The following is a 16,007-nucleotide window of genomic DNA, read 5'->3' on the forward strand; positions in this document are numbered from 1 at the left end:
AGTCTGAGTGGTGTGTATTAGCACATGGCTCTTCAGGAATGTGTATGCTTGCATAGAAGTGGCTATCGAAGTATCCTGTATTCTGTGATTGCTTGATAACAAAAGAAAATAGTATCGGAACAGACATAGGAAGTTTTAAGTGTTTGTTTGCAGGGCTGTATTGTTAAAGAGAAACTTGTGTTGTTTGCCCCCACTGTTGCCAACAGTGAGTCCAAATATGAGCATATTTGATTGCGGAAATGCATTGTGGTTGCTTCTTGGTGACCCCCAGCTTGCAGAAGTGAGCCCTGCCTACACCGCTGCCAAAACAATTCTAGCAGCTGACAAGCAGCCCTAGTTTCAGTAAGACCAGACAAGTAGCATAATATTTATCATGCTGTCTAATAATTATGCCACAAAGCCGTGCCATTATGAAGTCAACCAGCTTTAACTCTTTACCGTGCATCATTGCCTGGTCATATACACAAACAAGTGAACAATGGCGGCAATAAATACTTCACTTGACTTCTTCGGGTCACTCTTAAGCTCCCATGACATGTAGGTGATGCCACGTGGTCACTTAAAGTGGGGTTTTTAAGTTCTCATTCAGGTTGTTCCAGTGCGGTTTCTCGTCTCCGTCTGTGGCTTTTGGAGGTTTAACCCGAATCGCCCGTCTCCTCCCACAGTGTTCTCCGTGGCCAGAGATTTCCTACGTGAACAATTCCCCGTCTCCGGGCTTCAACAGCACGCACAACAGCTTCACCGCGTCGGAGGGGTAAGCCTGTCGGACAACAGCGCGGCTGGCCCAGGCCCGACCCCGACCCCCTCCCCGGCCCGCGGTCGTGCCTTAACCGGTTAAGTGCGAACGCCTCCCTGCACCCCGAATCTGATCTGCGTTTGGTGTTCAGTTGCATTTGCTCACCGGCGTCTCGGAACACCGCCAGAATCGGGAAAGCACGGCCGGTGCGTTTTGAGTGCCTGCGAACAGCACCCCTGTGGATCACTTTTGAAGCGGCCGAGGAAAAGGACACACACACACACACACAGCCAGCACAGATGGCAGCTGTTCTTTAAAACAATTCAAGACCGGTGGAATGACTGCAGCTTTCAGAGAGGTCACAGGACCAGGGCCACCAGGTGGCCATTCTAACTATGGGCATTACACACTACAGAAAGTTCTTTATACATTTTAAATAAATGGCATTACTGTTTTGCTTTTTTAATGCCTCACACACCCTTGACATATAGCTGTGTGCTCAATGTAAAGCAGTGCAATGCTATTTTGAGGTCGGGGTTATAAAGAATCAGCATTTCAGTGACCACGCACAGCTTTGCACGCAGCTCTGCGAAGGGTGGGCATTCCGGTGCGTTTGCAAGCTGGGGTAGGCCAGGTGTTGGTCTTGTTTCTCTGAGGGGCGTGTTTGTTGCGGAAAACGAGCCTGATTTTTTTTTCTCTGCTTCCAGCAACGGCTCCCCGAATCACCAGCCGGAGCCAGTGGTGCAGGTGGCAGATGTAAGTATTTCCCCGTTTTTTTTTTTCCTCCCAGTTCAGAGTGTGATCTGCTGGGACAGCAGCTGATCCCTAGGCTTGGTGTGTCTGCGGTTTTAGCTAGAATACCGGTAGTGCAGCATTTAAGCCATTCTGAAAGTTTGTCTAACACATCTGCATGGTTTCCTTGGAGTTTTTTCCTTATCAATACTTTATAACTGTCTTGCTGTGATTTTGGTTTGTATGGCTTTGTATGACATTACCTCCTTATGCTCTACCACAACCTTTCCCTACTTTACTCTGTTCTTACCGCAGAAAACTCTTTATCAGGGTGGCAACAGCTAAACATTGCACAACCCCACCTGACTGCTTTGCCCAGTTCAGCTCTGCCATTGGGTTGTGCCCAGATGTTTTGCGTTAGTGGGCAGTAATGGGATTGATGCAGAACGCCTGGTCCCAGCTGTGCTTTGACCTCTTGATATTGGCAAGTTCTCATCCGAACTGTGAGAGCCTTAGCTGTTCCATTAATATTAATGCCTTGATTCAGGGATTAGTGTTTCTGCGGATGGTAGTTGTCAGGGGGGGAAATGATCGATAGAGATAATACTCCAAATTTTTGCAAACTTTTTCTATTCCTTTAAATCTGAGCTTGTTCAGAGGGGTTATTGGAATTTTACATAGTGCGGCAACATTTCACTAGCTTTTCTTCTTCCAAGTATCTGTTACAAATGTGAAAAAGCATTGTTCTCCATGCCCCAGAAGGGGAAGGACTAGAACACAGCCAATGGCTTTGTTTATCCAGGAAACTCAATTTTGATCACTTATCTGGTGGCTCTTCGGACCACTGCACTGTAGGCTTCTTCGTCTGATGAGCTGAACGTGACACTGGTCACTGTGTTATGGCCATCACTGACAGCCTTACTTACTTTATTGTCCCAGATGGGAAATGTGCTTTGCAGGCAGGTAAAGATGTAACACATTGCACAGTACATTTATCACAACATGATTAACAAACAAGAGACACACATCTATGATGAGAAAGAAAATAAATATATAAATAAAGTAAAATACAATCAGTTGTCCAAATAGAGCAGGTTAATAGTCTTGGGAATAAAAGATGACTCTTGAGTCTAGGCAGTCTTCTGCACTTCCTCACTCTCTCCTCTGTGCGGTTGTTGGGTTTGTAGCTATGAAAAACACAAAACTACCTGTCCCAAATCGGGTCTGCTGGCAAAAAAGTGGGGATTAGGCATTTTTAATTAAATAAAGTGGGTTGAGTGAGTTTTTACCGTTATGTGGGGAAAACTGGAACCTGCAATACAGAGTTCATAGAATATCCATTTGTGTTCTGAATGGATCTACACTAAATGTTTTTAGAGCTGTGGTAGAATTTTTGCAGTCAAATCTGTTGATTCTTCAGCTCTTTGAATTGGGTCCTTTTTGAGGAAGAAGGGGGCAGAATCGCTTAGCTTCAGTGTTTCAAGATCAGATCCGTTGCTTATACAGATCTAAATTAAGTTGGGCAGTGTTTCTGGGAGCACCGTCCTGCTTGAGTAAGCTGACATAGTCAAGAAGTAGACAAGCAGCTCCTGAAAGGAGTGACGCACCAGAATGGTCACAAAAAAGCGTGGACGTGATTCAGACGTCATGCCTGGCGCTCTGTTCCTGGTGGCCTTCCCCTCCTGTCTGTGGTTTCCCCTGGCTGTCCCGTGTGTCCTGTGAGAAAATGTGGAAGGGCTGGAATTGTGGGGTGGGGGTGGTGGAGGGCAGTTTAGGAGTGAGTCGGGAACAGTGAGGTGATGATAAAATTGAGAGACATTCTGCCTTACAGTTATCCTGCCATCTACTTAGAAGAGACTGTGAAACCTCCCAGGTACATATGACTTTCTTTTTACTGCTTACTGTTTTGACTTAATTAGTTCACCCCTTGGGGAGGGAGATGGGGGGGGGGGGGGTGAGGTGACCTGGGTTCCCAGATTTTTGGTTTCCGAAATGTGATTTCGCTTAGCAAGCACATATGCATCCTTATGGAGGCTATGATATGACAGGCTATGATAATCAAGGATCTTCATTTTTATTTATATGTTTATATAGATAAAGTAGATCATGCTGGCTAATTGTAACAAAATTTTCATAGTAGCTTATTTTTACACGCTTTTATAAGATTGTGTTTTTGGCTGTTGTGTATATGCTTTTTAGTGTTTACTTAAAAAAAACATTATAAATGAAGCATGGAGTACATAGCACATATACTGTAGGTAAAAACACGAATAGAACAGATATGTATTGAAGGTAGTGTACTGCAGAAATTGTGCTGTACAGTACATGGCTTCAGCTTGTTTAATGTAAATTGTAATATTACACTTAGTAAAGTATGATATTGATTGGCAAGTAATACGTGATCTACTGCATACTGTTTTCTAACAAATACAGACTGAGTTTGTAAGTCAGACCTCAGAAGGAAGCTGGTAACTGCAGTCAAGCTGAGGGTGTTGCAGTGTGAGTGAGCTTTGCGTTTTGCCATCAGTGAAATTAACCATCCGTGGAAATAAAGCCTCTTAAGCCAGTGCCGAGCAGTTTCCCATTTCCCACAGCTGCCAGTGAAATTGTGAAGTTTTTCAGGTTTTATTATTCAGTTCCGTCTATAGCTCATAGCTCAGGATGTCTGTGTGGTTCTTGCGTTTGTTACAAGAAAGGGATGCTTGAACTATGCGTTGTAATGTTGTAATGCTTCTCTCCTGTACTGGGCGATATCAGTGGCTTCTTACAGTGTTAAAGGCAGAGAGCCTGGCAGGAAGAAAATGCTGGAAACGTAAGAGTCTTAGCGATAAATCCCCTCTTTGGCTTATTTCCCTTTGTCCCCTCTAAGATATCACAGGAAAAGGGCTGCTAATTTTAGGGGTTTTCTGCCTCTCAAATGTTACAATATTCTCAAACTCTTTGGTGACCGGGAGGGCGAAGGCTTCACTCGTTGTGTCTGGAGGGGGCTTGGCTACGGGCCCTGTCCGTACCGGGCAGTGTGCCGTGCGGGCCCGTAGGCCTCGGGACTGACCGTCTCCTCCGGAACCCCGCAGAACCTGTTGCCCACGGCGACCCCGCAGGAGGCGCAGCAGTGGCTCCACAGGAACCGCTTCTCCCCTTTCTGCCGGCTCTTCACCAACTTCTCAGGTGAGACGGGGGGGGCGGGAACCTTAAAAACCGACAGGCCCCAGAACAGACCTTTCTCACGTTACCTGATGAGCCGTTCCCCCCCCCCAACGAGGTGGTTGGCTGTGCGCGTTTATCTTTTGTCCTTTTTTTGTGTTTAATCGGGAGGAAAATTAGTTTTTTAATCCTGGGGTGTGAAGACAAAAAAAATGAGAGAAGACCCTTTTTTTTTCCCCTGTGCTTAAGCAAACTAATTGCTTAACTGACCTTTGCAAAGTGGTGTAGTTGATGCACAGGTGCTCGTTTCATGGATGTGGTCTCAAGGCACAGATGGTACTTATTTTTCTATAATAATAAACTTTATTTTAGATAGCTCCTTTAAAAGTGGCTTCTCAAACACTTTATACGAAGAATAAAAAAAGCACACAAAGAGAGGAAACAGCAGGCTTTCTAGGAGTGGTTTTGGGTGTTAATGAGCTTGTCGGCGAGATCTCCACCTTGGAGAAGGCATCGTAATTAGGCTCATTGAAGAACCTCTTGCTATGTTGGTTTTGTTCTGTGGGTAGTTTGAAAGTAGCTCTGCTTCTGAGGTTGCCAACTGTGCCATGTGTTCTCTGTGTGCCAGGAGCAGACCTGCTGAAGCTGACGAGGGACGATGTCATTCAGATCTGCGGCCCAGCTGACGGCATCCGGCTCTTCAATGCGCTGAAAGGCCGGTGAGTGTCGCTCTTTCCCAGCCTGGCCCCCGTGCTGTCCATCCAGGCACGCTGCTGAAGAAACAGTGGGGCTGCATTCAGGGTGTTTCTCTGTGTTCAGGGTGCTGAGGCCCAGGCACAGGGTGTGGGTGTGATTCTCTGTGTTTGGGGTGCTGAGGCCCAGCCTCACAGTGTGTGTGTGTTTCTCTCTGTGTTCAGGGTGCTGAGGCCCAGGCTCATGGTGTGTGTGTGTGTTTCTCTCTGTGTTCAGGGTGCTGAGGCCCAGGCTCACGGTGTGCGTGTGTGTTTCTCTGTGTTCAGGGTGCTGAGGCCCAGGCACACGGTGTGTGTGTGATTCTCTGTGTTCAGGGTGCTGAGGCCCAGCCTCACAGTGTGAGTGTGTTTCTCTCTGTGTTCAGGGTGCTGAGGCCCAGCCTCACAGTGTGAGTGTGTTTCTCTCTATGTTCAGGGTGCTGAGGCCCAGGCTCACGGTGTGTGAGTGTGTTTCTCTCCGTGTTCAGGGTGCTGAGGCCCAGGCTCATGGTGTGTGTGTTTCTCCGTGTTCAGGGTGCTGAGGCCCAGGCTCATGGTGTGTGTGTGTGTTTCTCCGTGTTCAGGGTGCTGAGGCCCAGGCTCATGGTGTGTGTGTGTGTTTCTCCCTGTGTTCAGGGTGGTGAGGCCCAGGTTGACGGTGTACGTGTGCCAGGAGTCTCAGCAGATTCGGGAGCAACAGCAGCAGAAGCATGAGAATGGAGATGCGGCCAACCAGACCTTCTTTGGTGAGCTCAGGGGGGCTTTCCCACACACCTAACTGCAGTCTTGCAGTGTTCGCAGTGCAAGTGGTCCTAGCGCACTGTTCATTGCACTTAGTGCATTACTTCAACAGGCACGGTTTTACTTCTCCGTGAGCATGGTTGGCCACTTGCTCAGGTCTGCCCTCTGCTGGACAGTAGTGTGCCCTCTGCAGTTCACCCATTCCTTGGAACTCTGTTTACAGTGTCCTGTGCTTTGTGACATATTTTAGATGCTTATCTTGTCTTTAAAGAATCATTATCAGTCTCATTTTTTGCTCTGTTCAATCTGAATTCCCTCCCTTACCCAATAAGTAACTCTTAATCTCATGGATATAGTGGAAGGAGGGGAAGGATTGTTCTGGTACTTTTTGAGATCTCATCACTGTTATAGAAAAAGCAGCAGAGTGATAATTGTCTATCTTTACTAAAGCTAACGAGTCCTGTTTTATTTACTCGTAAAGAAACTAGGTTGAGTTGAAATCTGTTAACCCTTTACGGTCCTGTCAGCTCTGAATCTGGGCTTGTAAGAAGAGGAAGGGAATATTTTCAGGGAGCAGTAATGGTAGACTGCAGAATTGAAATGCACACTGGCCAAAGTTTCAGCTAGAAGTGAATTGTGATCTGCAATAGATGGGCACTTCTCAGGTGGGTTTTTTCTTTACCCAGAAACAATTAGGGCCGCACTGTAGCACAGTTCTTACCTTTTCCTCTTCACAGATCTGGGACCCCAGTTTCAATTCCTGGGGTGCTGTTTGCTTGTATGTTTCCCCAAGGTGCTCTGGTTTCCTCCCACAGTCCAAAATCCTGCTGGTAGGTTAATGGGCTTCTGAGAAGATGGGCCCTGGTGTGATAGTGTGTCTGCCGTGCAATGGACTGGTGTCCTGTGCGTCCTGCCTTGCGCCTCTTGCTTGCTGGGTTAGGCTCTGGCACCCCTAAATAAAGCGCTAAGAGAAAGTAATTCATGGACAAAAACAACTCCAGCCATAAAGGGCTGAAAGGGCCACACACAAGCTCCAGGCCCTGCCCGTGTGGCGTTTTTTCCCCTAGGGAGCCAGCTGCAGCTCTCATACCAGCTGTGTCCGTGCTCTAGTGTACCACGCCATCTACCTGGAGGACCTGACAGCCGCGGAGCTGACGGAGAAGATCGCCCAGCTCTTCAGTATCTCCCCGCGGCAGATCAGCCAGATCTACAAACAGGGTCCCACGGGCATCCATGTCCTGGTCAGCGATGAGGTAAGAGTGGCGCTGCCCAAACGGAAGTGCAAGCCAAGGGTTCTGATACTGGGAGGTCTGCTTGACCCCCTTCCTTGCACTAATCACCAGGTTAATTGCTTAAGCTTTATTATCTATGTGTGATGTCTCGCTACGGAAGTGGGAGCGCAGCCCAGGCGAGCTGGCGGAAAATGCAGCCGGGATGGGGAGCCTGCAGACAGCACTTGGGGAGTTTCCAGGGCTGCACGTTACTGAGGCTGGAGGGAACAGGGAACATGCGCTCTGGGGACGAGGGGCGGGCTGCTTGCGGACGGCCGAGCCCAGGAGCCGTGCACGCGGGGAGACACAGCCCTGGGTCTAAATCCACAGCAGGAGAGGGTCGGAGCCGGGGAGGCACTGTAGTGGTGCACATTGAGGTGTCTGGGAGACTAAGAGAGGTGCAGTCCAAGTTCAGAGCTGGGGTCAAAGCCAAGGGGTGATCTGGGATCACAGTCAGGAGATAAAGCACTGGTCGGGTCCCAGTACGCTGACAAGGCAAAGCAAGGAAAACTGATTGTAACAAAGCTTAGTAAAACTAGCAGGACTCTCGGGGGGGAAAACTCCAATTGACAGAGCCCGAGCGAAAATGCCAGCAAGAGGATTTGTGTGATTTGTGTTTCACTTGCACTTTGTCAACCTGATGGGTAAGTGGACGCGACGTGGAAGTCCATTTGAAACCGAGGCCAGGAGACACTTCACACAAAGAGATGTGGGAGTGTGGCTAAGTTCCCTGGGGACTTGAGATCATGTGTTCAAAATCCTGAAAGGAACCTGTACGTGAGTCTTCTTCAATCTACGTTTGATTTAAACCTGACGACCGTAATGAAGAAATCAGTGCAATAGGAAAGCCTTCTGAAGCAATTGATTAGTCAAATGGAAGTCCTTGTCAAGCAGCTGGAAGAGAAGAGGAAGGAGATCCTAACGAGATGAGGTTGTAAAATCTCTCCTTTTGTGATCGATCATTTATACTACTTGTCTTCAAAATATATTTTCCAAAACATAACCCAAAATGTTCACCCTCTCCTCCTGACAATCTGAATTGCATATCCTTGATGTACTGCTTGTTCTACCGCATTTCTATATTGGACAAAGTCTTTTCTTTGTCTTTTTCGTAGCCCTGGTCTTTTGTGCTTTTTGTTTGAGGGGTTTGTACTTGTTCCTCCCTTCGATCCAAATTTGTTTTAGTAGATGGGAAACAAGATGGATGCCTGAGTCACAGGTGGCACGCTGGTCACACGTCCTGATGAGTCAGACTCCTATTCAGAGAATGCTGGAATGCTCAGTGAAGAGTGTGATCTAGTGCTCAAAGTAATGCAGTGCCTCTGAAAGAATGTACATTTATGGAACTGAAAGTGGAGGCTGAATTTTGGCCATATTCTTCTGTATGGCAACTTTTTTTTTTCAACACTCTTACAGCTTTTTCAGTGATATTTTGCGTCACACTTGGGAGTTAGGTGCAGGAATTGTCTACATGCCCTTCTTCTTGGCCTGAGCTTGTAGAGAGTGGAGGGGTTTTAGCCAGACAATTATACCTGTGGACTTGACCACCTTGTCGCCTGATCTCGGGAGCTGAACAAAGCTGGTTAGTACAGGGATGGGGCTGGAACAGTAGATGGCGCTCTTTAGTTGCTTTAGTTGCTCCAGGATGAGAGGTTGATTCAAGGGTCCTGACTGCTTGGTCATTATAGATCCCCTGGTGCTTCTGAGAAGAACAAGAGGGTGAATTTCCTGATTTCCATTTAGGACATGTACAGTCTGGCCTCCCTAAAGCTTCTCCTCCAATCCACTGACAGAACAGCAGCTGCTCTGCGCCAGCAGCCCCATCACACAGCAGAGACTGTGCACCCCAAGTGGGGGGTTTGAATAGTGGTGGTGAGCAAAGTGGATCCTGCATGCCGCTGGTGTGAAACTCTTTGGAATGAAATGCAAGGATCCCTAATCCTTAAAACAGCTTGAATGTAAGATGTGGCCTCCAGATGCGAAACATCTCGGCTGGCTTGGGAGCTGCTGGGGACTGCTGCTGGGGAAAGGGGCATCTGGACTGCTCTGCTCAGCCTGTCAGCACCAGGATTAAGCAGCTAGAAAAAGAACTGGCCAGTGTCAGGAGTGGGGCAATTAGAAACTCTCATACCCCCCTCCCACGTGCTGCAACACAAACTGAGTTGGTTCCTGAAATCAGCGTGGCCCATCGTTTCTTAGGCGCCACCTGCTGGGCGGGGTCTGAAGCCAGTCCAAGGGCAACACACGGAGACAGTGGCGTTAGTAAAGGACATTGATGAAGCCCCGCCTGTCCTTTCATGTTGGTAACTCGTGAGCTTCAATTTTGTGTTCTACCTTCTTTTTATTACAGATGATACAGAATTTCCCAGACGAGTCTTGCTTTGTTCTGGACACAATGAAAGGTGAGAGAAAGTCCTCTGCGTGGAAATGTTTTGTTTCGGTCTGGTCTCTGAATGTACATCCATCTGTCCGTTTACAAAACCGCCTCCAGTTCCATTTCCTTAGGTGATTCTAGTAGCCAATTTAAGTAAAGTAATCCATAAGTAAAACACGGGAGATCTACTGTATAAAAATGTACTAGGACTAATATATAAGAATTCCTTTGACATGACTAAAGCCCGTACAAGTACTTCACGGTTCTTGTTTCCCCACAGCTGAATCAAATGACGGATACCACATCATCTTGAAATGAAGGCCAGAGACCCTCCTCCGAAAGGTTTGGGGGTGCTGGATGCTATAAGACCCTTCATCCATCCCAGAGAGTCCAGCTTGGGACGTCGCCCCTTTTTGTACAGAAACCCCTGCACCCTGCCTTGCCCAGCACGGCTTTGACCTGCCGGGGGGTGTGGGGAGGGAGCCCAGAGTGAAGGAGCCTTGACGATTTTTTTTTTTGTTAGATGATTTTTCTTTAACCTGTGACTCAGAGGGGATCGCTCGTCACTCTCCCCGTCCCAGACGCTATGGACTGCCCTTCTGGGAAGCCAGTCTGCGCCTCTCTTCGTCTCGTTTTCCCTCCTCTCTCCAGTGGGCCCGTCGCTGAGGTTGATGTACCAGTGCCCACAGTCCCAAAGGACAGAACATCCAACATGTTTTTTTCCCCCAGGGCCTCTTCCTGGGTCACCGGCCTGAGGCCTGCTGGTCTGAGCCAGTGCAGTCAGTGCTGCCTGGCTCCGTCGCTAAGTTTAAGCCCCGGCCTGTGTCTGGGGGGAGTTGTATTGGCTCAGTTAAAAAAAAAAAATGTGTGTGGTTGGGCATTGGGGAAGTGGCCTGGAAGAAAGGTCACCTTTTCCCACTGAAGATTCTCGTCCACACCCAGCGTGACAGACACCCACGCGCGCTGGGGAGTTGAGCTTTGTTGTCGTTTGTTAGGCAAATGAAAACGCCACTTCTTGACGATCATGTAGTGGGTCCATGTGATGGCTGTTGTTCCCTTTGGAGGCCTTTATTGCTGTCCTCGTGTGCATGCTTGCAGTGAATTTTCTACGAAGAATGGGGTATGCGACCTTTGTGTAACAACAGAAACTAGGAAATCCTAAGAGCCCTGTATCATGTGCAAATGTGTTTTTATAGTGCAGCATGCTGAAGACCGGCAACAAGTCTTTAAACTATTTTTTGTGCCAACAAGAGATGTCTTACTAGGCTGGGCAGCAGAACTGAGGGGCGCGTTGAGGGCCTTGCGGTGCTCTCGGACAGTTCTCTATAGGACAGAACACCTCCCTCTGTGTGCTGGGAAGCCGATGATGATGATGGTGAGAATCCGTGAGCACACGCTGTGAAGTTTATTATTCTGAGTGCTGTAGGTGAAACTGCGGATGTTACAGAGGCGGAGTCAGGAGACTCTACTGGATCAGCCACGCCTCTCTTCTGGCTCTCTGGGATCCGAGCACAAACACTGTGCTGGTCTACCACAGGACCTGCTCCTCATAAGCAGCACTGCCCTGGTTATCGGCGAATACGAACTTTAAAAGGTTCATATTCTTATAATTAAGACGCTAACAGAAGCAAATGGTGCTAATTGCAGCAGCTAGGTTACCGTTTCTTTGCATATTTCACTAAGCATTGCATTTATTAAAATGGAAAGGAGAGTTTATTTACAGAGCTAGATATTTATTCCAGATCTATCAAAAGAAAGATCTCTTGAGCCAGTGATCTTTGTTTCTGCTTAGTACTCAGAGTGATCTAGACCCCTGAACATCCTGTTCATGTTCTTTAAGATCTAGAACCATTTGACAGTCTAGAACAGGGTGAACAGCCTCAGAGCTCCCTTTCTGTCCACATTGCAAGTCTCATTTTTTCCCCATCTCCCCTGGAACAGACTCTCATCCCAGTAATGGAATCAGAACAGGGCATTCAGCCCTTCTTGGCATGCTTGGCACGCCTTCCATGTTATCCTGAAGAAGCTTCGTTATGAGTCTTGGAGGAATTCCAGTGGACTGGATAGGTTGACATTACGGGGTTGGTTATTCCAAGCGTTATCTACACTTGGTATGAAAGACTGTTCCCAATATAGACTCTTTTTATTGAATACATATGGACCCTTTGCAAACCTGTTATGGTGGTTCTGAGTTGAGTTACGTGCCAAGTGTAGCTTTTTAGAGTTTGTATCATGCTTGGACAGGATGTTATTACAGCAGCGGCAAGGGTGAATTTGCACCCCCTTGAGAATTGCAAGGCTTCCAGAACTTCACTTCAGCGCAACAAATAGTGCATAGTGATAATATACCATTGATTTTATAAGTATTCTCCATGATATAGTCATGCTTCAAAAATTTGATTCAGGGGTCATCAGCCTTAGCAGTGAGGGATTTAACACTTCCAGGAGAGAGGGGGGGGGAATTGTTTTAAGAAATCCTGCATCAAAGGATTTAGGCAAAGTTCTTATGTTTAACTGCACCCCCAGTGCACTGATGTTGATATTGCTGTCTAGTACAGCCAATGCAAGAAGAATGAACAAGTGAATCCCCAGAGCTTAGACCTCCCAAACCCTGGCGCTTTTGAGATAAGGCAGTAAACCTGTGGTGTGTAAATTGTGCAGTGCCCTGAAGATCCTCTGCTTTTTTGAGAGACACTGCATAGATGAAAATGCGCAGTATGATCATCGACTTGTTTCCCTCAAGACTGCATCTGGAGTGGCAACCCTGCAGCTGCTGTCTGGCTCAGGAGCACCACCGAGGACATAGAAAACGAGGCACACAAGGTGGTTTCTGTTTTTTTTTTAATCTGACAGTAAAGGTTTTAATTCTCAGACTATCTGGAGTCTCATCTGCTACAGAAACAGAATCTGTATCGTGAGACTATCAAGTTGCCTGAGTGTTTTTGATCTGGAAAAAAATATTCAGGTGTGATCAGGTGTATACAAAGCTTTTTTAAAAAATTTGCTTGCTGTTTAAAAGTTCAACGATAATGTAAATCACTGCTATTGAAACGACCGTGTTTGCATTTATTGTTAAATATATAGAGGGATTTCCCAGATAAATTCAAATAATGGCAATGGGTCTGTTTTGCTTCTTCATGTGCCGAAGAAAGAACCTTTGCTTGTTGACGCGATTCATCCCCACTAAAATCTGTGTTCAGTGAGACAGGAGCTTCACAAACCCAGCTTGGCATCTGTTTTTTTACTTTGGAGAATGCACAGCTCATGAGATAAAGATGTGTTCAGATAATAAGGGTCTAGAGGTTCCAACCTTGCATAGACTGGTGGGTCCCAACAGTGCCTCTTCAGGGACCTCTGGTATAAAAGACAGGAGACACGGGAGTGCCCTAGGACAGACGTTGGCTGCCTATGGCCTAAAAGATACTCGGTGCACTGTAGCACACATCGAGCCACTTGTTACAGCTGTCCAGGCCTTGGTAATTCACGAAGCAGCAGGGTGGACTTGCATTCAGAGCTCTGGACTCCTAGGTTACGGGTTTGAATTCTGTGCGAGGACACCGCCTTTGTACTCTTGAGCCAGGGTGCTTTGCTTTGTGTCTGTAAGAAGCCTGGCTGTATAAGTGGGTACACTCCACGGAAGAGAATTTGTTTTCAATTGACGTAAATGCTGGTCGCAAATTAAACGAAAGGCAATTTAGAAAGCAGCAAAGCCAACATTTCCAACATGCAACCGTGTTCAGTTAAAGAGATCATTTTGGAATGTGGGAAACACTACAATACTCTGGCTACTCCTGGCTCAAAAGTGCAGGAAATGACTTGGCTAAATTGATCCAAGACTTGTATTGGATCCAAGTCTTAAGTCATCATCAGTTGTTTTAAGGAGGACCTATAAAAAATGCTGGATCATGGTTCTATGGGATCAGGGTATGCTTATTGTTTTCTTCTGTAAATTCTTGATGGGCCTGAACTGCAGTGAAGCGTGGTTCCCTTGCAGGGAGAAGTCACTTTCATTTTGCTGGATATCCACCTTCAAATACACAACATATTGGACCACTGCTGCAGGGAGCGACTAGTTACAGGAAATAATGTGCCAACAATGGAGATCAGTGAGCAGTTAAGGCAGGGGCATGACTCTAGGCATTTAGTGATCTAAATTCATATAGCGTAAAGGCACATTCTGCAGTCAAACTGAGTAGTGGGCTTTTTGCAGCACAAATGTTTGTACAACGGAAATCTGGCTTCATCCCAGCCAGTGCTGCCCCAAGTGGGAGTTTCCTTCCATATGGTTTTGTATTCCTGGGGTTGTGCCAAGCACAGCGTGCCTGACTTAGATCTCTTACTCCAGAGCAGGCCCACTGTACCTGCGACCCGCCCAGTTTGCATCTTTGCGGGTTGTTGCAACAAGACACTCCTTTGTTGTTGCATTAAAATCGGTATAAAGACGAATGCAATGGAGTGATCGGGAGGTAGGGGCCTCGAGCAGCTATTTGCTGAATGTGTGTCTTATAATGTTTAATTACTCAGCATCCATTAAAAAAAAATATTTTTCCTATGCAGAAACACAACCGTAAGGAGCTATTTTAGCTTTGTGCTAGAACTGACTGATAGAAACGGAGAAATAATGAGGTAATGAGGACTGAAATCCAGGGAAGGCACTGGACCTCTGCGACTCGAGGTCTAGATTCTCATGTGCTTGTGGAAATCCATACCAAACCGGAGTGCTGACGTTTTTTTACAGCAAGCCGCTCAATTCATTGGCACTCTCTACAGATAGAATGGAAAACGGGGACAGGTTTCAATGTCTTTGAGATCATGACTCTGGTCGTCAAGACACAAGAGCCGCGAACACATTAAAATATGATGTTTGGATCTTTTCCGTTCTTTAAACGGGAGTATTAAGCAAACAAGAAAGATTTTAGCCCCATGTGTAAGATGAGGGCGGCCTCCAGTGCTGTATTGTTTTGTCACGATAAGCGTGTTATTTCATGTAATAAAAATACAACTGATGTTAATGCTAGAAACTTTTAACATTTGAGATAATGAACTGGCTCTCATTGTTTGCATTCTGGTCCTTTTTTTTTTAGTTTTTGTGCATTTAATTAAATGTTCATATTTTCTGTATCGGTTAATGTCTTTTGTTTTGTTTGTTTTTTAAGAGAGGTGAGAGGGTGCTGCAACTTTTTGTTTTTGTGTCCAGTAATTCCGTTAACAATTTTGCTCAGTTTGATACAGAATGTCCGTCTTTGAAATATAGGAGTGTAATTGCTTCCCGAGACGGAATGAAATAAAACCCATATCCTGAGACGCAAGCCTCGTTTTTCTGCATGTCACTTACAGGGTGGCAGCTTTTCTGAAGCGTGTGATTATCTGAAGGTTCCTTTTGCTCGACGGAACGAAACGACTGCCCTTGATTTTAAAGTTTATTTTATCTTTCAGTCTAATTCTGTACTCCCAGTCTCCTCTCCAGGTGGACTTGTCAGCGAGCAGTGCAGTATTTTAACGGCACAGATTTTACAGGTGGTTTAGCACTGTCCCAGATAGCTGCTTCTATGTAGAATACATACAATTAAGAGCAGAAAAGCCCCCCCGCCTTCTCTTCCGGTAGGTGAACGCCGCAAGGCTCAGAGGAGATCGAAGTGGTGTGGCCCGGAAGCAGTGAAAGACCTATCCAGGAAACCGGATCATTTTCGTTTTCAGTCGCCCGGGGATCTCCAGACTTCACCCAGAAGACGTCCTGGATATGTCAAGCCTTAGCGGAAATGCTGGATGGTGTTGAATAACCCCTCTGGTCATATTCTGCTCATGAAGAAAAAACTGTATTTGGGTCTCACTGCCACGTTTTCATCTCCTTAAAACTTTAACGAAGGGGTGTGTTTTTTTTATCAGACTTTAAGAGTACTGAAACGTTTTGTGGAGAATGCTTGGCCTTCAATTCTTCCTGAAACAGATCCCTAAATAAACCTGGCCGTCTTTACCTGGAAATCGTTCCTGGACTTTTCTCTGCGGAAGCCATGCAAACCCTTAATGTTATTTATGGTATTAGGCTGCTGCTGTTCGCTGTTAGCTTGGTGAGGGGAAAAAAATCTATTTTAAAGTTAATTTTGTCTTGTAATTGGACAGAGACCTCGCCAGGCCGGCGCACTAGGTAAACAACACGGGCCAGTGCGGAAATTACGAACAGTCGGGGTTGCTATGACAACCAAACCAAGCTAGTTTACGCTGCTGCCTCCGCCACAGCTGAGCGGCTGTGGGCGCGCTCGCTTGGATAAATGCAGACT

The 16,007-nt window shown here is 46.6% G+C and overlaps 1 protein-coding gene across 6 annotated transcripts in view; it reads left to right on the forward strand.

Annotated features, from left to right (window-relative positions):
• Window positions 1-15,031, forward strand: part of tfcp2 (transcription factor CP2) — a 32,772-nt gene extending 17,741 nt beyond the window's left edge. For 5 of the 6 annotated variants that reach the window (XM_069180727.1, XM_069180805.1, XM_069180829.1 and 2 more), the window contains exons 9-17: window positions 666-754; window positions 1,444-1,492; window positions 3,300-3,341; window positions 4,543-4,636; window positions 5,241-5,331; window positions 5,980-6,089; window positions 7,195-7,337; window positions 9,706-9,757; window positions 10,010-15,031. In XM_069180727.1, coding sequence (XP_069036828.1) covers window positions 666-754; window positions 1,444-1,492; window positions 3,300-3,341; window positions 4,543-4,636; window positions 5,241-5,331; window positions 5,980-6,089; window positions 7,195-7,337; window positions 9,706-9,757; window positions 10,010-10,047 — 708 coding nt within the window. In that variant the 3' untranslated portion in view covers window positions 10,048-15,031. The remainder of the gene's footprint in view (window positions 1-665; window positions 755-1,443; window positions 1,493-3,299; window positions 3,342-4,542; window positions 4,637-5,240; window positions 5,332-5,979; window positions 6,090-7,194; window positions 7,338-9,705; window positions 9,758-10,009) is intronic. The other variant, XM_069180757.1, reaches the window with a different exon arrangement.
• Window positions 15,032-16,007: the final 976 nt, after the last annotated feature.

Source organism: Lepisosteus oculatus, chromosome 1 (genome assembly GCF_040954835.1).
Source record: "Lepisosteus oculatus isolate fLepOcu1 chromosome 1, fLepOcu1.hap2, whole genome shotgun sequence".
In the NCBI taxonomy this organism is placed as follows: domain Eukaryota; kingdom Metazoa; phylum Chordata; class Actinopteri; order Semionotiformes; family Lepisosteidae; genus Lepisosteus; species Lepisosteus oculatus.